The 21,665-nt window shown below is 44.7% G+C and overlaps 1 protein-coding gene across 1 annotated transcript; it reads right to left on the reverse strand.

The window, feature by feature from the left end:
* Positions 1 to 3,389: 3,389 nt before the first annotated feature.
* LOC120051543 (BTB/POZ domain-containing protein KCTD12-like) lies at positions 3,390 to 4,723 on the reverse strand. The gene has a single exon (XM_038998485.1). It carries the CDS (start codon positions 4,637 to 4,639, stop codon positions 3,803 to 3,805), a length of 837 nt encoding a protein of 278 aa, XP_038854413.1. The 5' UTR covers positions 4,640 to 4,723; the 3' UTR covers positions 3,390 to 3,802.
* Between the last annotated feature and the right edge of the window lie 16,942 nt (positions 4,724 to 21,665).

The raw sequence follows: 21,665 nt of genomic DNA on the forward strand, positions 1-21,665 counted from the left end.
ACTACCCTGTGGGCCCTGGTCAAAAGTAGGGCACTACTCTGTGGGCCCTGGTCAAAAGTAGTGCACTACCCTGTGGGCCCTGGTCCAAAGTAGTGCACTACCCTGTGGGCCCTGGTCAAAAGTAGTGCACTACATAGGGAATAGGGAGCCACTTGGGAGACAGTCCCTCTCCTTTTATCCACCAGGGAGAGAAGCTGACAACAGCTCTTCCTGTGTTCACCAGACACCAAAGAGGAAGAAAGGAAAAACAGTTTCCTGTTCCTGTACAGACGGTTAATGGGGACATCAGCTGACTCTAGACAGGGACATGGATTCCTGTACAGATGGTTGATGGGGACATCAGCTGACTCTAGACAGGGAAATGGATTCCTGTACAGATGGTTGATGGGGACATCAGCTGACTCTAGACAGGGAAATGGATTCCTGTACAGATGGTTGATGGGGACATCAGCTGACTCTAGACAGGGAAATGGATTCCTGTACAGATGGTTGATGGGACATCAGCTGACTCTAGACAGGGAAATGGATTCAAAGCAGCTCTGTGATATTTGTATGTTTTTGGTTTTACTATCCTGGACCAGAAGTCCTCAAAAGGACAGTCTAATAAGGACAATGTGGGGACATTTCGCCGGTCCCCAAAAGGAAAAAAGCTATTTTAGGCTTAGGGGTTAATTTTATGGTTACATCTAGGGTTAGAATTAGGGTTAAGGTTAGATTTGAGGTTAAGGTTAGAGGTAGGGTTAGATTTGAGGTTAGGTTAATGGTTACATCTAGGGTTAGAATTAGGGTTAAGGTTAGATTTGAGGTTAAGGTTAGAGTTAGGTTTAGGGTTAGAATTAGGGTTAGATTTGAGGTTAGAGTTAGGTTAAATGTTAGGGTTAGAATTAGATTTTAGGGTTAGATTTCAGGTTAGGTTAGAGTTAGGTTAAGGGTTAGGGTTAGAATTAGATTTTAGGGTTAGATTTGAGGTTAAGGGTTAGGGTTAGAATTAATTAGGGTTAGACTTGAGGTTAAGGTTTGAGTTAGGTTAGGGTTAGAATTGGAATTAGGGTTAGATTTGAGGTTAGGTTAGATTTAGGTTAGGGTTAGAATTAGAGTTAGATTTGAGGTTAGGTTAGATTTAGGTTAGGGTTAGAATTAGAGTTAGATTTGAGGTTAGGTTAAGGGTTAGAATTAGGGTTAGATTTGAGGTTAAGGTTAGAGTTAGGGTTAGAATCAGAATTAATTAGGGTTAGATTTGAGGTTAAGGTTAGAGTTAGGGTAATGGTTACAATTAGAATTAGGGTTAGATTTGAGGTTAAGGTTAGAGTTGGTTAGGTTTAGGGGAAATAGGATTTGAATGGGATTCAATTGTTTGGTCCCAACAAGGATAGAACAACAAATGTGTGCTTGTTTGTATGAACATGTAAACTGAGAACGGCTGGGGGAGGAAACGTGATACAACATGTCTAAATGAAGCCTGTATCTGCAGGATTGCCACAACCCACATGTAAATAAAACGTAGAGCTATAGAGAAGCATTGACCATTGTCTTTCATCATTTGGGTTAAAGTCTTGTTCCTCTTTCCTTCTGTGGTGTCTCTACATCTGTTTCCACAGACCACACAGTAAACAATATGCTGTGTGTGTGAGACATCAGAAACCTTATCAGAGACAGACATTAACTGCACACAGTGTTGCTGTTGAGCTCTGTGAGAGGAAGTTTAGAACACTTTCCTGTCAGAGTGGATTCTCTAGAACACTTTCCTGTCAGAATGGAATCTCTAGAACACTTTCCTGTCAGAATGGAATCTCTAGAACACTTTCCTGTCAGAATGGAATCTCTAGAACACTTTCCTGTCAGAATGGAATCTATAGAACACTTTCCTGTCAGAGTGGATTCTATAGAACACTTTCCTGTCAGAGTGGATTCTATAGAACACTTTCCTGTCCGAATGGAATCTCTAGAACACTTTCCTGTCAGAGTGGATTCTATAGAACACTTTCCTGTCCGAATGGAATCTCTAGAACACTTTCCTGTCAGAGTGGATTCTATAGAACACTTTCCTGTCCGAATGGAATCTCTAGAACACTTTCCTGTCAGAGTGGATTCTATAGAACACTTTCCCGTCAGAGTGGATTCTATAGAACACTTTCCTGTCAGAGTGGATTCTATAGAACACTTTCCTGTCAGAGTGGATTCTATAGAACACTTTCCTGTCAGAGTGGATTCTATAGAACACTTTCCTGTCAGAGTGGATTCTATAGAACACTTTCCTGTCAGAGTGGATTCTATAGAACACTTTCCTGTCAGAGTGGATTCTATAGAACACTTTCCTGTCAGAGTGGATTCTATCCTCTTTCAATGATTGACACCAACATAAAATAAACATTTACGTGGGTGTAGTCTCTGTTTACCCAGAAGTTAAATCTCATGTAGTTTGGTCAGTCTGTCCACAAGAGATTAACAAGGGTGTGAAACAATGTAGAACTTTCATAGTGACCGCAGAGTGTTGGGAATATGGCTCTTTTTCCCCTCCTGAAAAATATCTCTCAGCTGCTCGATTAAATCCTAGAATGATTATGTCATCATAATCTTTAGCCCAGATGTTTCGGTCTGTTCTAGACATGATACAAACAAATTCACAAACACATAAATACAAATATTACTTTGATATGATTTATTTTAAAATTGAAAATACAGCTTTAGATGTTGAAACACAAATAACGCAACTTATCCAGTGGAGGCCTGTCAAACCAAGACAAAGCCAGGAGAGAGTTATGTTCAACAGCCTGTCAAACCAAGACAAAGCCAGGAGAGAGTTAGGTTCAACAGCCTGTCAAACCAAGACAAAGCCAGGAGAGAGTTAGGTTCAACAGCCTGTCAAACCAAGACAAAGACAGGAGAGAGTTCGGTTCAACAGCCTGTCAAACATCACACGCCTTGTGCTTCTTCTGTGAACATGTGTGTGGTGTGTAAATGTTTGTGTGTGGTGTGTGTGTGTAAATGTTTGTGTGGTGTGTGTGTGTAAATGTTTGTGTGTGGTGTGTGTGTGTAAATGTTTGTGTGGTGTGTGTGTGTAAATGTTTGTGTGTGTAAATGTTTGTGTGTGTGTGTGTGTGTGTGTAAATGTTTGTGTGGTGTGTGTGTGTGTAAATGTTTGTGTGGTGTGTGTGTGTGTAAATGTTTGTGTGGTGTGTGTGTGTGTAAATGTTTGTGTGGTGTGTAAATGTTTGTGTGTGGTGTGTGTGTGTAAATGTTTGTGTGGTGTGTGTGTGTGTAAATGTTTGTGTGGTGTGTGTGTGTGTAAATGTTTGTGTGGTGTGTAAATGTTTGTGTGTGGTGTGTGTGTGTAAATGTTTGTGTGGTGTGTGTGTGTAAATGTTTGTGTGTGTGTGTGTGTGTGTGTGTGTGTGTGTGTGTGTGTGTGTGTAAATGTGTGTGTGTGTAAATGTGTGTGTGTGTGTGTGTGTGTGTGTGTGTGTGTGTAAATGTGTGTGTATTGGCATGTTAGTAGAAAAACATTGAGAACATCTTTCTCCTGTCACAACAGTCGTATAACTGTATAATATAGACTGGTCTGCAACATGAAACATACCTCCATTAGACTTATACAGGCAAAACAACAAACAATATGTCCATACTTTCAGAATAATCCTCAGTAACCTTTAACCTTTCCCACAATCAGACGGGACATATAAAGAAGATAGGGGGAGTTGTCGCATTTCTGCAGGTAGTCTCTCTACCGTACAGGTGAGCGTCACATGACGTCACTGTCCCAGTACCCTCAGGTAAAGCTTCCTAACGGCCGGTAACGGGTTGGTCAGTCCCGGGAGAACACGTATTCCGTGTAGCTGGTCCAGATTTTGTCCTCGTTCGGGTCGCTGCTCGCGTACGCGCACGTGCCCGTGGAGCTGCAAGCCACCATGTGGAACCCGACCTCCGCGAGCCTGTCGAACGCCTGCTCGAGAAAGTTATACTTTAGATAGTACCGGGAGGTGTACCTCTCAGGTGGTTTGTCCGGGTCTCTGCTCTCGTTCAGAGTCTCTCCGAAAACTTCTTTGGCCAGGGACGTCTTTGCGCAAACCGTTATTCTAGCCACTCGCCTGAACTTGGCGTCCGTTTGAATATCCCTCCCGATGGTGTAGGAGCCCCGGTAACCAATGGTAATAAAGCCAAACTTCTGGAACGGGGAGCGAAGGCTCGGAGTCGGGCTGCTCACCGCGGTCGTGGTGATGCTGCTACTACCCAGAGCGCACGCGAGCGAAGCCTCTTCCGGGTCCCCGTGGGCGCCCAGCTCGTCCCGGAGAGAGTTGTCTTTACTCACCGCGGGTTTGAGACGCTGTGAGAGCTCGTGCAGCTGGAAGAACTCTGCCTCCTTCTGTAACCGACCCCGCTCCTTAAAGAAGTCCGGTAGAACGATGTCCCTTTCCCGCAGATAATCCAGAATATACCTGAACAGAAATCCATCCCGGTCAAAGAAGTAGCGTCCTTTTCTGTCTTTCGGTAGTTCTGTAGGGCTCTTCTGTATGAACATAGTCCACAGGAGAGAGTTTGGGACGGAGACTAAAGTTGCATGTCGAGTTACATACACTTGCCCGCCGACGTTTAATTCTATTATATCAGAAAAGGGCGACTGTTGGTTCTCACTGTGTGCCATCTCTCTCTCCTGCGCGCCTGGGTAGAACTCCAACGGACTTGGAGAATCCAGGAAACGGACAAAAAATAACAACGGTACAAATGTAACGGTTTTGTTTATATGGCTGGAGTTGTGTGGGAGGAGAGAGAAGGAGGAGACGGACTGGGGAGGCAGCAGAATATTGCTGAAAAGTTAACTCTTCACGGACAGAGTTTGTGACTTCCCTCAGTCAGTATGGAAGACTTCTCTTTTATTGGAAGTAAAGCTATAAAACTACTCAAGACCGGAGGTGTGAAGTAATTAAGTAAAAATACTTTAAAGTACTACTTACTGTAAGTAGTTGTTTTGGGGTATCTGTACTTTATTTTTTATATTTTTGACAACTTTTACTTTTACTTCACTACATTCCTAAAGAAAATAATGTACTTTTTTACTCCGTACATTTTCCTTGACAGCCAAAAGTACTCGTTACATTTTAAATGCTTAGCAGGACTGGACAATGGTCCAATTCACACACTTCTCAAGAGTCGTCCCCTACCGCCTCTGATCTGACGGACTCACTAAAACACAAATGCTTCGTTTTTTAAATGAGTGTTGGAGTGAGGCCCCTGGATATCCTTAAAAAGAAAATGGTGCCATCTGGTTTGCTTAATATAAAGAATGTGAAATTATTTACACTTTTACTTTTGATACTGAAGTATATTTTAGCAATTACATTTACTTTTGATATTTAAGTATATTTAAAACCAAATACTTTGACTTTTACTCATGTAGTATTTTACTGGGTGACTTTCACTTTTACTTGAGTCATTTTCTATTAACGTATATTTACTTTTACTCAAGTATAACAAATTAATACTTTTTCCACTGCTGGTTAAGACAGGAAGAGACCGACATCTAGTGGAGATGATGAGTACATATAAGGCCACGTTTACACAGGAAGCACAATTCTCATATTTTCCCACTAATAGTTATTTTGACCAATCTGATCAGATCTTTTGCTAATAATTGGGAAAAAGGGTCAGAATTGGGCTGCCTGTATAAACTAAATGATGGAGACCCTACAAGTTAACAGTGGTTGTCAATAGATAGAGACCCTCCAAGACAACAGTGGTTGTCAATCGATAGAGACCCTCCAAGACAACAGTGGTTGTCAATCGATAGAGACCCTCCAAGACAACAGTGGTTCTCAATAGATAGAGACCCTCCAAGACAGGGGTGTCAAACTCATTCCACGGAGGGCCTAGTGTCTGCAGGTTTTTGGTTTTTCCTTTCAATAAAGCCCTAGACAACCAGGTGTGGGGAGTTCCTAACTAATTAGTGATGTTAATTCATCAATCAAGTACAAGGGAGGAGCGAAAACCCGCAGACACTCAGCCCTCCGTGGAATGAGTTTGACACCTGTGCTCCAAGACAACAGTGGTTCTCAATAGATAGAGACCCTCCTAGTTAACAGTGGTTCTCAATAGATAGAGACCCTCCAAGACAACAGTGGTTCTCAATAGATAGAGACCCTCCAAGACAACAGTGGCTCTCAATAGATAAAGACCCTCCAAGACAACAGTGGTTGTCAATAGATAGAGACCCTCCAAGACAACAGTGGTTGTCAATAGATAGAGACCCTCCAAGACAACAGTGGTTCTCAATAGATAGAGACCCTCCAAGACAACAGTGGTTGTCAATCGATAAAGACCCTACAAGTTATGTGTGTCGTGTCTTTGGCTATGCCGGATTAAGTGATATGACATGCTATTCTATAAAATAATTTCTCTGTAATTAATATTACCCGATTAAGCTAATCAGGTAGATAATTAACTAGAAAGTGGGGGCACCTCGAAAGAATGTTTACAGAGCTGTTATCTTCTGAATAAACTCTTAAAGACCTGGTAATCTTTTACATCAATAGCAGTCAATATTTAATCGTCACCTTGTTTAGTCTCATCTGAAAGTGGTAAATTCTTGGTTATCTTCACGAACCCTGGCTAACAAGTTGAATCAGAAATACAAAATTGTGTTTAATTATTTATTTACTAAATGCCTAACTAATCACACAGAATTACATATACACAGAATGAATCATATACCCAGAATGAATCATATACCCAGAATGAATCATATACACAATGAATCATATACACAATGAATCATATACACAGAATGAATCATACATTGATGAACCTATTATGTCATAAAGAAAACGTGCCTGGTGGATGGAGCCGACATGACTGCTGGTTACACAAAGGGAGGGGGTTGGGTTTGAGTGAAAGAGCGGGAAGACTGAGGAACAAAGGGAGAAGCTCTGCTATCGTAAATACAGTATCTTATGCATTCTAAATAACCGCCCATTTGAAAAAAGGAGAATGCAATAAATATTTACTCTGAGCTGCGCTTCGGGTAGATTGGTCGTCGATTGAAGGCCGGTTTGTCCTTTATGAATCTCTGGTCCTCTGAAGAATGTCTAGTGGTGAACTGGAGCGTGGTAGAATGGATACTCTGTCCGTCCTCTCCTAGCCCACGTTTAGCGACTGCTGCTAACTCAACGGCTAGGAGGGATCACTTCTGGAGTGAACAAGAGTTCAAAGTTCATACCAAGTTGCCATACTTTTAAGCTTATGCTATATTCTGGCTGGTATAGTCGAAATGCATCCTTCCGGCGTGTAGGTCATCACCTTCACATTGAAATTCATCCTTCCGGCGTGTAGGTCGTCACCTCCACGTTGAAATTCATCCTTCCGGCGTGTAGGTCGTCACCTTCCCATTGAAATTCATCCTTCCGGCGTGTAGGTCGTCACCTCCACGTTGAAATTCATCCTTCCGGCGTGTAGGTCGTCACCTTCACATTGAAATTCATCCTTCCGGCGTGTAGGTCGTCACCTTCACGTTGAAATTCATCCTTCCGGCGTGTAGGTCGTCACCTTCACATTGAAATTCATCCTTCCGGCGTGTAGGTCGTCACCTTCACGTTGAAATTCATCCTTCCGTCGTGTAGGTCGTCACCTTCACGTTGAAATGCATCCTTCCGGCGTGTAGGTCGTCACCTTCACGTTGAAATTCATCCTTCCGGGGTGTAGGTCGTCACCTTCACATTGAAATTAATCCTTCCGGCGTGTAGGTCGTCAACTTCACATTGAAATTCATCCTTCCGGCGTGTAGGTCGTCAACTTCACATTGAAATTCATCCTTCCGGCGTGTAGGTCGTCACCTTCACGTTGAAATTCGATGCCAATTGCATTAGGTTCTTGCTGAGGTTGGCTTAGTTCTGTAGGTGGCCTTTGTCCTTTCAACGTGGGGATGGGAAGTCCTCACGTCCTTGGAACAGCTTATTATCTGAGCCCTTTTAACGTAGGACGGTCGCCCGAACGTCCTCGGAACACAAAGTTACTTTTTCGTCAAGGGCTTTATATAGGAGGGGAGAGAAGGGCGTGTTTCATAGTTTATAACCAATGTCTCTTCACATGGGCGGGGCCACTGAGTGAGCAGAGCTTTAACCTTATAAAAACCCAATTCTCTCATTTGGAAGCTAAAATTACATTTCATCTTTTCACAAATAGTTTCATATTTAAACATTTAAATTGCACAACAATTCCATGTGAATCTGATAACTATAATGTGTAGACTTTCCAAGATACAGTTTATGTCATCCTATCATTAGTAAGAATGTCTCAGATGCCAACTGATCTGGCATCATATTCATTAAGTACCAACGCATATTTTCAACTGGTTGGATTACCGAAATATGGTTCCTTTCCCCCCCACCTTTTGATGTTCCCAGACTCTCTGTTTAACAAAGGCTTTTCAAGAGTCCCTCTGTAGAGTCAAGAGAGAGAGGGAAGGGAGAAAGGTATTTATGGGGGGAGGTCATAAACCTTACCCACAGACCAACGTCATGACACTAGCCATCATAGTTAGCTAGGTGGCTAGCTTGCAATCTAGCTAGCTAACATTATGAGATTTTTTAAAAATCTCTGATTCACTTCGTAATGCATTTTTCATGCACAAGACACTGTCTGATTTGCTCCTGTCTGAGTGGACTGATCCATTGTGAAGGCCGTGGGGGACGGCACAGTCCATCACTCTAATACACTGTCTGATTGGTGTGGGAGTCAATGGTACGTATAGGGACAGATATACATTTGTACATCAGACCACAGGAGGAGAAGGCGACACATAGGCGCATAGGACAGCTGAACACTAAAACAGACCACAGGAAGAGAAGGCGACACATAGGCGTATAGGACAACTGGACACTAAAACAGACCACAGGAAGAGAAGGCGACACATAGGCGTATAGGACAGCTGAACACTAAAACAGACCACAGGAGGAGAAGGCGACACATAGGCGCATAGGACAGCTGAACACTAAAACAGACCACAGGAAGAGAAGGCGACACATAGGCGTATAGGACAACTGAACACTAAAACAGACCACAGGAAGAGAAGGCGACACATAGGCGCATAGGACAGCTGAACACTAAAACAGACCACAGGAAGAGAAGGCGACACATAGGCGCATAGGACAGCTGAACACTAAAACAGACCACAGGAAGAGAAGGCGACACATAGGCGTATAGGACAGCTGAACACTAAAACAGACCACAGGAAGAGAAGGCGACACATAGGCGTATAGGACAACTGAACACTAAAACAGACCACAGGAAGAGAAGGCGACACATAGGCGTATAGGACAACTGAACACTAAAACAGACCACAGGAAGAGAAGGCGACACATAGGCGTATAGGACAACTGAACACTAAAACAGACCACAGGAAGAGAAGGCGACACATAGGCGCATAGGACAGCTGAACACTAAAACAGACCACAGGAAGAGAAGGCGACACATAGGCGTATAGGACAGCTGAACACTAAAACAGACCACAGGAAGAGAAGGCGACACATAGGCGTATAGGACAGCTGAACACTAAAACAGACCACAGGAAGAGAAGGCGACACATAGGCGCATAGGACAGCTGAACACTAAAACAGACCACAGGAAGAGAAGGCGACACATAGGCGTATAGGACAACTGAACACTAAAACAGACCACAGGAAGAGAAGGCGACACATAGGCGCATAGGACAGCTGAACACTAAAACAGACCACAGGAAGAGAAGGCGACACATAGGCGCATAGGACAGCTGAACACTAAAACAGACCACAGGAAGAGAAGGCGACACATAGGCGCATAGGACAGCTGAACACTAAAACAGACCACAGGAAGAGAAGGCGACACATAGGCGCATAGGACAGCTGAACACTAAAACAGACCACAGGAAGAGAAGGCGACACATAGGCGCATAGGACAGCTGAACACTAAAACAGACCACAGGAAGAGAAGGCGACACATAGACGTATAGGACAGCTGAACACTAAAACAGACCACAGGAAGAGAAGGCGACACATAGGCGCATAGGACAGCTGAACACTAAAACAGACCACAGGAAGAGAAGGCGACACATAGACGCATAGGACAACTGAACACTAAAACAGACCACAGGAAGAGAAGGCGACACATAGGCGCATAGGACAGCTGAACACTAAAACAGACCACAGGAAGAGAAGGCGACACATAGACGCATAGGACAACTGAACACTAAAACAGACCACAGGAAGAGAAGGCGACACATAGACGCATAGGACAACTGAACACTAAAACAGACCACAGGAAGAGAAGGCGACACATAGGCGCATAGGACAGCTGAACACTAAAACAGACCACAGGAGGAGAAGGCGACACATAGACGCATAGGACAACTGAACACTAAAACAGACCACAGGAAGAGAAGGCGACACATAGGCGCATAGGACAACTGAACACTAAAACAGACCACAGGAAGAGAAGGCGACACATAGGCGCATAGGACAACTGAACACTAAAACAGACCACAGGAAGAGAAGGCGACACATAGACGTATAGGACAACTGAACACTAAAACAGACCACAGGAAGAGAAGGCGACACATAGACGTATAGGACAGCTGAACACTAAAACAGACCACAGGAAGAGAAGGCGACACATAGGCGCATAGGACAGCTGAACACTAAAACAGACCACAGGAAGAGAAGGCGACACATAGGCGCATAGGACAACTGGACACTAAAACAGACCACAGGAAGAGAAGGCGACACATAGACGTATAGGACAACTGAACACTAAAACAGACCACAGGAAGAGAAGGCGACACATAGGCGTATAGGACAACTGAACACTAAAACAGACCACAGGAAGAGAAGGCGACACATAGACGTATAGGACAACTGAACACTAAAACAGACCACAGGAAGAGAAGGCGACACATAGACGTATAGGACAACTGAACACTAAAACAGACCACAGGAAGAGAAGGCGACACATAGGCGCATAGGACAGCTGAACACTAAAACAGACCACAGGAAGAGAAGGCGACACATAGACGTATAGGACAGCTGAACACTAAAACAGACCACAGGAAGAGAAGGCGACACATAGGCGCATAGGACAACTGAACACTAAAACAGACCACAGGAAGAGAAGGCGACACATAGGCGTATAGGACAGCTGAACACTAAAACAGACCACAGGAAGAGAAGGCGACACATAGGCGTATAGGACAGCTGAACACTAAAACAGACCACAGGAAGAGAAGGCGACACATAGGCGCATAGGACAGCTGAACACTAAAACAGACCACAGGAAGAGAAGGCGACACATAGGCGCATAGGACAGCTGAACACTAAAACAGACCACAGGAAGAGAAGGCGACACATAGGCGCATAGGACAGCTGAACACTAAAACAGACCACAGGAAGAGAAGGCGACACATAGGCGCATAGGACAGCTGAACACTAAAACAGACCACAGGAAGAGAAGGTGACACATAGACGTATAGGACAGCTGAACACTAAAACAGACCACAGGAAGAGAAGGTGACACATAGGCGTATAGGACAACTGAACACTAAAACAGACCACAGGAAGAGAAGGCGACACATAGGCGCATAGGACAACTGAACACTAAAACAGACCACAGGAAGAGAAGGCGACACATAGGCGTATAGGACAGCTGAACACTAAAACAGACCACAGGAAGAGAAGGCGACACATAGACGCATAGGACAGCTGAACACTAAAACAGACCACAGGAAGAGAAGGCGACACATAGGCACATAGGACAGCTGAACACTAAAACAGACCACAGGAAGAGAAGGCGACACATAGGCGCATAGGACAACTGAACACTAAAACAGACCACAGGAAGAGAAGGCGACACATAGACGTATAGGACAGCTGAACACTAAAACAGACCACAGGAGGAGAAGGCGACACATAGACGTATAGGACAGCTGAACACTAAAACAGACCACAGGAAGAGAAGGCGACACATAGACGTATAGGACAGCTGAACACTAAAACAGACCACAGGAAGAGAAGGCGACACATAGACGTATAGGACAGCTGAACACTAAAACAGACCACAGGAAGAGAAGGCGACACATAGACGCATAGGACAACTGGACACTAAAACAGACCACAGGAAGAGAAGGCGACACATAGGCGTATAGGACAGCTGAACACTAAAACAGACCACAGGAAGAGAAGGCGACACATAGGCGCATAGGACAGCTGAACACTAAAACAGACCACAGGAAGAGAAGGCGACACATAGACGTATAGGACAGCTGAACACTAAAACAGACCACAGGAAGAGAAGGCGACACATAGGCGCATAGGACAGCTGAACACTAAAACAGACCACAGGAAGAGAAGGTGACACATAGGCGCATAGGACAACTGGACACACTAATGTTAGAGGGACACATAGTCTGCTGATCCTAATAAGGGTAAACATACCAAAGAGCACACTGAGCTAAATACGATGCCAAAGACGTAGGCCTATAGGATAGATGGACATATATTATTTTTAGGACAAGAAGGGGTCCTGCCACCATTATAACCTAACTGAAAGCAGATATGGGCGTTATTGGGCGTGAACAAGCAGGAAGCCTGAACTAAAAGATAATGGTGGCAGATGACCTAAGGGAAGTAAATTCATTTGCATGTGGGATGAACTCATATGCTGTATGTGTATAAATACAAGAACCAGGGCTCTGGGAAACGGTGTGTGATCCGCGGACCAGCACGGCTTCTGATATTTTATATTAAAAGCCTATATTGAATTCACAAGTTCTTGTGAGTGTTATATTTTGAAACGATTTTCCACGACATTGGCTCCTGTCTGAGTGGACTGATCCATTGTGAAGGCCGTGGGGGACGGCACAGTCCATCACTCTAAGACACCTGTCTGATTGTCTCCTGTCTGAGTGGACTGATCCATTGTGAAGGCCGTGGGGGACGGCACAGTCCATCACTCTAAGACACCTGTCTGATTGTCTCCTGTCTGAGTGGCCTGATCCATTGTGGGGGACGGCACAGTCCATCCCTCTAAAACACGTACTACTGAAATTGTATATGGTTATATTACATAAGAACAATGGTGCAACACTTATATATTTTTATTTTATAACAAATGTTATTTTATAACAAATGTGCCTTCTCCCTTGTTGGATAGTGGTCGATGTCCGCGGTTCTGAAACACATCAGTGGGCTGTTGAATTGGCGCCTTTTCCTAGAGACCATGTTGCTTTGTGCATAATAGCAAAGTTAACCAGCATAATGGTGTTGAGAACAATGTGGTGGAGGCAGCAGCAGAACGAGGAGATGAGAAAACAGCCTTACTGTCTAAGAAAAGGGGAGAAAAAGAGGGAACCTCAACTTAATTAGACCTATAATCAATAGCCTAACGGTTAAGTGTGCTTGGCTTTATAAATCATCAATATACACTACCGGTCAAAAGTTTGAGGTCACTTAGAAATGTCCTTTTTTTTAAAGATTTTTTTTTTTAAAGTCAGTTAAAATAACATCAAATTGATCAGAAATACAGTGTAGACATTGTTCATGTTGTAAATGACTATTGTAGCTGGAAACGGCTGATTTTTAATGGAATATCTACATAGGCGTACAGAGGCCCATTATCAGCAACCATCACTCCTGTGTTCCAATGGCTCGTTGTGTTAGCTAATCCAAGTTTATCATTTTAAAAGGCTAATTATTCATTAGAAAACCCTTTTGCAATGATGTTGGCACAGCTGAAAACTGTTGTTCCGATTAAAGAAGCAATAAAACTGGGCTTTAGACTAGTTGAGTATCTGGAGCATCAGCATTTGTGGGTTCGATTACAGGCTCAAAATGGCCAAAGAACTTTCTTCTGAAACTCGTCAGTTTATTCTTATTCTGAGAAATGAAGGCTATTCCATGTGAGAAATTGCCAAGAAACTGAAGATCTCGTACAACGCTGTGTACTACTCCCTTCACAGAACACCGCAAACTGGCTCTAACCAGAATAGAAAGAGGAGTGGGAGGCCCCGGTGCACAACTGAGCAAGAGGACAAGTACATTAGAGTGTCTAGTTTGAGAAACAGACGCCTCACAAGTCCTCAACTGGCAGCTTCATTATATAGTACCTGCAAAACACCAGTCTCAACGTCAACAGTGAAGAGGCGACTCCGGGATGCTGGCCTTCTAGGCAGAGTTCCTCTGTCACGTGTCTGTTATTTTGCTCATCTTAATCTTTTATTTTTTATTGGCCAGTCTGAGATATCAAATCAAATTCAAATCAAATGTATTTATATAGCCCTTCTTACATCAGCTGATATCTCAAAGTGCTGTACAGAAACCCAGCCTAAAACCCCAAACAGCAAGCAATGCAGGTGTAGAAGCACGGTGGCTAGGAAAAACTCCCTAGAAAGGCCAAAACCTAGGAAGAAACCTAGAGAGGAACCAGGCTATGAGGGGTGGCCAGTCCTCTTCTGGCTGTGCCGGGTGGAGATTATAACAGAACATGGCCAAGATGTTCAAATGTTCATAAATGACCAGCATGGTCAAATAATAATAATCACAGTAGTTGTCGAGGGTGCAGCAAGTCAGCACCTCAGGAGTAAATGTCAGTTGGCTTTTCATAGCCGATCATTAAGAGTATCTCTACCGCTCCTGCTGTCTCTAGAGAGTTGAAAACAGCAGGTCTGGGACAGGTAGCACGTCTGGTGAACAGGTCAGGGTTCCATAGCCGCAGGCAGAACAGTTGAAACTGGAGCAGCAGCATGGCCAGGTGGACTGGGGACAGCAAGGAGTCATCATGCCAGGTAGTCCCGAGGCATGGTCCTCGGGCTCATGTCCTCCGAGAGAGAAAGAAAGAGAGAAAGAGAGAATTAGAGAGAGCATACTTAAATTCACACAGGACACAGGATAAGACAGGAGAAGTACTCCAGATATAACAAACTGACCCTAGCCCCCCGACACATAAACTACTGCAGCATAAATCCTGGAGGCTGAGACAGGAGGGGTCAGGAGACACTGTGGCCCCATCCGATGATACCCCCCTGACAGGGCCAAACAGGAAGGATATAACCCCACCCACTTTGCCAAAGCACAGCCCCCACACGACTAGAGGGATATCTTCAACCACCAACTTATCATCCTGAGACAAGGCCGAGTATAGCCCACAAAGATCTCCGCCACGGCACAATCCAAGGGGGGGCGCCAACCCAGACAGGAAGATCACGCCAGTGACTCAACCCACTCAAGTGACGCACCCCTCCTAGGGACGGCATGAAAGAGCACCAGTAAGCCAGTGACTCAGCCCCTGTAATAGGGTTAGAGGCAGAGAATCCCAGTGGAGAGAGGGGAACCGGCCAGGCAGAGACAGCAAGGTCGGTTCGTTGCTCAAGTACCTTTCCGTTCACTTTCACACTCCTGGGCCAGACTACACTCAATCATATGACCTACTGAAGAGATGAGTCTTCAGTAAAGACTTAAAGGTTGAGACCGAGTCTGCGTCTCTCACATGGGTAGGCAGACCATTCCATAAAAATGGAGCTCTATAGGAGAAAGCCCTGCCTCCAGCTGTTTGCTTAGAAATTCTAGGGACAATTAGGAGGCCTGCGTCTTGTGACCATATCGTACATGTAGGTATGTACGGCAGGACCAAATCGGAATGATAGGTAGGAGCAAGCCCATGTAACGCTTTGTAGGTTAGCAGTAAAACCTTGAAATCAGCCCTAGCCTTAACAGGAAGCCAGTGTAGGGAGGCTAGCACTGGAGTAATATGATCAAATTATTGGTTCTAGTCAAGATTCTAGCATCCGTATTTAGCACGAACTGAAGTTTATTTAGTGCTTTATCCGGGTAGCCGGAAAGTAGAGCATTGCAGTAGTCTAACCGAGAAGTAACAAAAGCATGGATACATTTTTCTGCATCATTTTTGGACAGAACGTTTCTGATTTTTGCAATGTTACGTAGATGGAAAAAAGCTGTCCTTGAAACAGTCTTGATATGTTCGTCAAAAGAGAGATCAGGGTCAAGAGTAACGCCGAGGTCCTTCACAGTTTTATTTGAGACGACTTTACAACCATCAAGATTAATTGTCAGATTCAACAGAAGATCTCTTTGTTTCTTGGGACCTAGAACAAGCATCTCTGTTTTGTCCGAGTTTAAAAGGAGAAAGTTTGCAGCCATCCACTTCCTTATGTCTGAAACACAGGCTTCTAGCGAGGGCAATTTTGGGGCTTCACCATGTTTCATTGAAATGTACAGCTGTGTGTCATCCGCATAGCAGTGAAAGTTAACATTATGTTTTCGAATGACATCCCCAAGAGGTAAAATATATAGTGATATGGCTTTTTCTTTGCAACTCTGTCTGGAAGGCCAGCATCCCGTAGTCGCCTCTTCACTGTTGACGTTGAGACGGGTGTAGAATATACAGATTTACAGTTCCAATGTTTCCACAATATCACCGGTTTACAAAAACTCACAAAATGGATCCCAAATATGATGAAACTCTGGGGCTTTCTTTTTCACGATATTGAATACATTTTTCAAGAGCCACGTTATTTTTATTTTTTTTACCAAAACCAAGTGAGAGGGAACTGCCATACTTCTCATTGAGAGCAAATAAACGTCTAGCTTGTAATAGACTGAGGTCAACCATTTTCTTTTCTCTGTAAAGAGAGATTCTCTGGGTAAAGATTTTCCAGGCATAGTTTAGGGATTAGTGGTAATGGGGGGTAGAGGTCATCTCAGAGATATAGCGTAGAACTGAGCTCCAAAACGTTTGTATCTCAGCACATTCCCACAGGCTAATGATACAAGGTGCCTAAATGCATATTACATTTAACACACAGGTCTGGGGTATTGGGGTCACATTTATGGAGCTATACAAGGGTGATACATGTTCTCATTGTCCAATCGTATTGCAACAATCTCAGGTGGGTGTTTATTGTCTGTATCTGTTGCTCTAGAGCAGGGGTGTCAAACTCATTCCACGGAGGGCCTAGTGTCTGCAGGTTTTTGGTTTTTCCTTTCAATAAAGCCCTAGACAACCAGGTGTGGGGAGTTCCTAACTAATTAGTGATGTTAATTCATCAATCAAGTACAAGGGAGGAGCGAAAACCCGCAGACACTCGGCCCCCCGTGGAATGAGTTTGACACCTGTGCTCTAGAGCGTATCATACCCCTCTGCTGAAATATCTACCTGCATATCTTGTATCTACTGAAGTCTCGTACTATCAGTGTTGTCTTTATGAGATGACATCAGTGAAGCCGGAAGACTGCAGACCTGCATATCTTGTATCCACTGAAGTCTCGTACTATCAGTGTTGTCTTCATGAGATGACATCAGTGAAGCTGGAAGACTGCATACCTGCATATCTTGTATCCACTGAAGTCTCGTACTATCAGAGTAGTCTTTATGAGATGACATCAGTGAAGCTGGAAGACTGCAGACCTGCATATCTTGTATCTACTGAAGTCTCGTACTATCGGTGTAGTCTTCATGAGATGACATCAGTGAAGCTGGAAGACTGCAGACCTGCATATCTTGTATCTACTGAAGTCTCGTACTATCAGTGTTGTCTTTATGAGATGACATCAGTGAAGCCGGAAGACTGCAGACCTGCATATCTTGTATCCACTGAAGTCTCGTACTATCAGTGTTGTCTTCATGAGATGACATCAGTGAAGCTGGAAGACTGCATACCTGCATATCTTGTATCCACTGAAGTCTCGTACTATCAGAGTAGTCTTTATGAGATGACATCAGTGAAGCTGGAAGACTGCAGACCTGCATATCTTGTATCCACTGAAGTCTCGTACTATCAGTGTTGTCTTCATGAGATGACATCAGTGAAGCTGGAAGACTGCAGACCTGCATATCTTGTATCCACTGAAGTCTCGTACTATCAGAGTAGTCTTTATGAGATGACATCAGTGAAGCTGGAAGACTGCAGACCTGCATATCTTGTATCTACTGAAGTCTCGTACTATCGGTGTAGTCTTCATGAGATGACATCAGTGAAGCTGGAAGACTGCAGACCTGCATATCTTGTATCTACTGAAGTCTCGTACTATCAGTGTTGTCTTTATGAGATGACATCAGTGAAGCTGGAAGACTGCAGACCTGCATATCTTGTATCCACTGAAGTCTCGTACTATCAGTGTAGTCTTCATGAGATGACATCAGCTGGAAGACTGCAGACCTGCATATCTTGTATCCACTGAAGTCTCGTACTATCGGTGTAGTCTTTATGAGATGACATCAGCTGGAAGACTGCAGTCAAACACTGGAACTGAATGTGTCAACATTAAAGATGACGAGAAGATTGGGAAATCTTACAATACCAAGATTGTGCAAAGCTGTCATCAATGCAAAGGGTGACTATTTGATGAATCTCAAATATAATATATTTTGATTTGTTTAACACTGTTTTTTTTGGGTTACTACATGATTCCCTATGTGTTATTTCAGAGTTTTGATGTCTTCACTATTATTCTACAATGTAGAAAATAAAGAAAAACCCTGGAATGAGTAGGTGTGTCCAAACTTGTGACTGGTATTGTATATCTGTATTTATCTACTCAAAACGTGTCACGACACCTCTACACACTGGGACAAGCCAATTTGCTAGTCACCAATATTCTCTAAATCAAATCAAGGATGACTGTTGAACAGTCTTGTGGCCTGGAGATAGAAGTGGTTTCATTCTCTCTGTCCCAGCTTTGATGCACCTGTACTGTCTCCGCCTGATAGATGGTAGCAGGGTGAACAGGCCGTTGCTCGGGCGGCTGAGGTCCTTGATGATCTTCTGGATGGTAGCGGGGTGAACAGGCTGTGGCTCGGGTGGCTGAGGTCCTTGATGATCTTCTGGATGGTAGCAGGGTGAACAGGCCGTGGCTCGGATGACTGAGGTCCTTGATGATCTTCTAGATGGTAGCAGGGTGAACAGGCCGTGGCTCGGGTGGCTGAGGTCCTTGATGATCTTCTGGATGGTAGCAGGGTGAACAGGCCGTGGCTCGGGTGGCTGAGGTCCTTGATGATCTTCTGGATGGTAGCAGGGTGAACAGGCCGTGGCTCGGGTGGCTGAGGTCCTTGATGATCTTCTGGATGGTAGCAGGGTGAACAGGCCGTGGCTCGGGTGGCTGAGGTCCTTGATGATCTTCTGGAAGGTAGCGGGCTGAACAGGCTGTGGCTCGGGTGGCTGAGGTCCTTGATTATCTTCTGGATGGTAGCAGGGTGAACAGGCCGTTGCTCGGGCGGCTGAGGTCCTTGATGATCTTCTGGATGGTAGCGGGGTGAACAGGCTGTGGCTCGGGTGGCTGAGGTCCTTGATGATCTTCTAGATGGTAGCGGGCTGAACAGGCTGTGGCTCGGGTGGCTGAGGTCCTTGGTGATCTGGAAGGTAGCGGGCTGAACAGGCTGTGGCTCGGGTGGCTGAGGTCCTTGGTGATCTGGAAGGTAGCGGGCTGAACAGGCTGTGGCTCGGGTGGCTGAGGTCCTTGGTGATCTGGAAGGTAGCGGGCTGAACAGGCTGTGGCTCGGGTGGCTGAGGTCCTTGCCTTCTGGAAGGTAGCGGGCTGAACAGGCTGTGGCTCGGGTGGCTGAGGTCCTTGATTATCTTCTGGATGGTAGCAGGGTGAACAGACCGTGGCTCGGGTGGCTGAGGTCCTTGATGATCTTCTGGATGGTAGCAGGGTGAACAGGCCGTAGCTCGGGTGGCTGAGGTCCTTGATGATCTTCTGGATGGTAGCAGGGTGAACAGACCGTGGCTCGGGTGGCTGAGGTCCTTGATGATCTTCTGGATGGTAGCAGGGTGAACAGGCCGTGGCTCGGGTGGCTGAGGTCCTTGATGATCTTCTAGATGGTAGCAGGGTGAACAGGCCGTGGCTCGGGTGGCTGAGGTCCTTGATGATCTTCTAGATGGTAGCGGGGTGAACAGGCCGTGACTCGGGTGGCTGAGGTCCTTGATGATCTTCTGGATGGTAGCAGGGTGAACAGGCCGTGGCTCGGGTGGCTGAGGTCCTTGATGATCTTCTAGATGGTAGCAGGGTGAACAGGCCGTGACTCGGGTGGCTGAGGTCCTTGATGATCTTCTAGATGGTAGCAGGGTGAACAGGCCGTGACTCGGGTGGCTGAGGTCCTTGATTATCTTCTAGATGGTAGCAGGGTGAACAGGCCGTGGCCCGGATGGCTGAGGTCCTTGATGATCTTCTTCCACAGAGATCATCTACAATGAATATGTAATGGGTTGAAAAACGTAGACACTAAAACAGACACCCCTTTCGTTTTTTAAACCAAGTTATATTTGTGTAGCTAATCAATCTCACTTCTATATTCTACATGATTTAGCAGTAGTTAGTCCATCAGTCCAATAGATGTCGCTGTTGCACTGTGGTAGTGGGGGGGAACAGAACGTTCTGGTAGGCGCACACCATTCTTTAGAATAAACAAAACGTCAGAACTGTGCTGTCCGTTTCTCTTTAGTACTACAGGTATGTACTAGCATGTTAGATAACAAGTCAGTCAAGGTATTATCATGTTTGGGAAGGGTTTTGTGCCAAACCGAGTGAGTGAAGAACGTGCCCCCCCCCCCCAAAAAAGCTCACGATGCGGAGTCCACCACGCGTTCATTTGTGAGGCTTTCCAGGTTCGCATGTAGCTCAGTGGGTTTCGCCTGGGGATGTTCAGAACAAAAAAACGTTTTGGAAAGTAGCAGATAGAAATCCCCTGGAATAGAACTGACACGATTCCTTAGAATCAGAGGCATGTTTGTTTTACATAATAGATTTATATCTGATCGTGGCCAACGTCTCCGTCCTCCTGCTGGACGCAGCCCTGGTACTCGTTTGTCTGCATTTCCTGCTGTGTTAAACACATTGATTCTCAATGCAAATCAGCCCGGGATATCTCCTAATAAAGTTGGGTAGCTGATGGGTCTACTCAGGGCTTAAATAGTCAAAATAATTAATCACAGTAACCAGGACTAATAACGCCAATGCAACTGGCTGTTTTATAAACGCTAGGCCTACTGTTACGGAGTCTAGTTGATAGGTATTCGACTAGCCGGACTGTTCCCCAGACTGAAACACCTACCACATGGATGGACATTCATCTGTTACGGAGTCTAGTTGATAGGTATTCGACTAGCCGGACTGTTCCCCAGACTCCACGCGTAGGGATTTGTACAAGGCTCAACAAGGCTATTGAACTTGACATTGGTGTCTGTCTTTATTCCTTTATCCGACACATCATACTGAAACACCTACCACATGGATGGACATTCATTAAAATAAAATGATAGGCCGACGCTATAGGATACACGCCAATACGCACGGACCGACGTCTTTTGTGTCTTTTTTTTAATATATTTTTTTACTTGACCCAAACATTAGACCTGAACAAATATGAACCAATCACTCGGACATTATTAGGCAGGTTTCCAATGACTCAGGTGAATTCAACTAAAGCAATGTGGTCTAAAAAACAGTATTTGAGACAATGTGTAATGGAAACGCGATATAAGGAGAAATGTTTTAATGCTCGACAACATTTTTATCTGTTTTGTTGGGTGGGTCTTTCTTTTGTCTAAATTTCTTTATTCTGACAAATGAGGATGAAAACAGTGTTTATCAAATAAATGATGATTGGCAAATCATTTTGACAGTACGACGTGCGTCATTACG

This window comes from Salvelinus namaycush, chromosome 7, assembly GCF_016432855.1.
Source record: "Salvelinus namaycush isolate Seneca chromosome 7, SaNama_1.0, whole genome shotgun sequence".
NCBI classification, from domain to species: domain Eukaryota; kingdom Metazoa; phylum Chordata; class Actinopteri; order Salmoniformes; family Salmonidae; genus Salvelinus; species Salvelinus namaycush.

Bases quoted from the DNA above. Each gene is read 5' to 3' on its own strand.
- LOC120051543 (XM_038998485.1), bottom strand. From the start codon at position 4,639: ATGGCACACAGTGAGAACCAACAGTCGCCCTTTTCTGATATAATAGAA.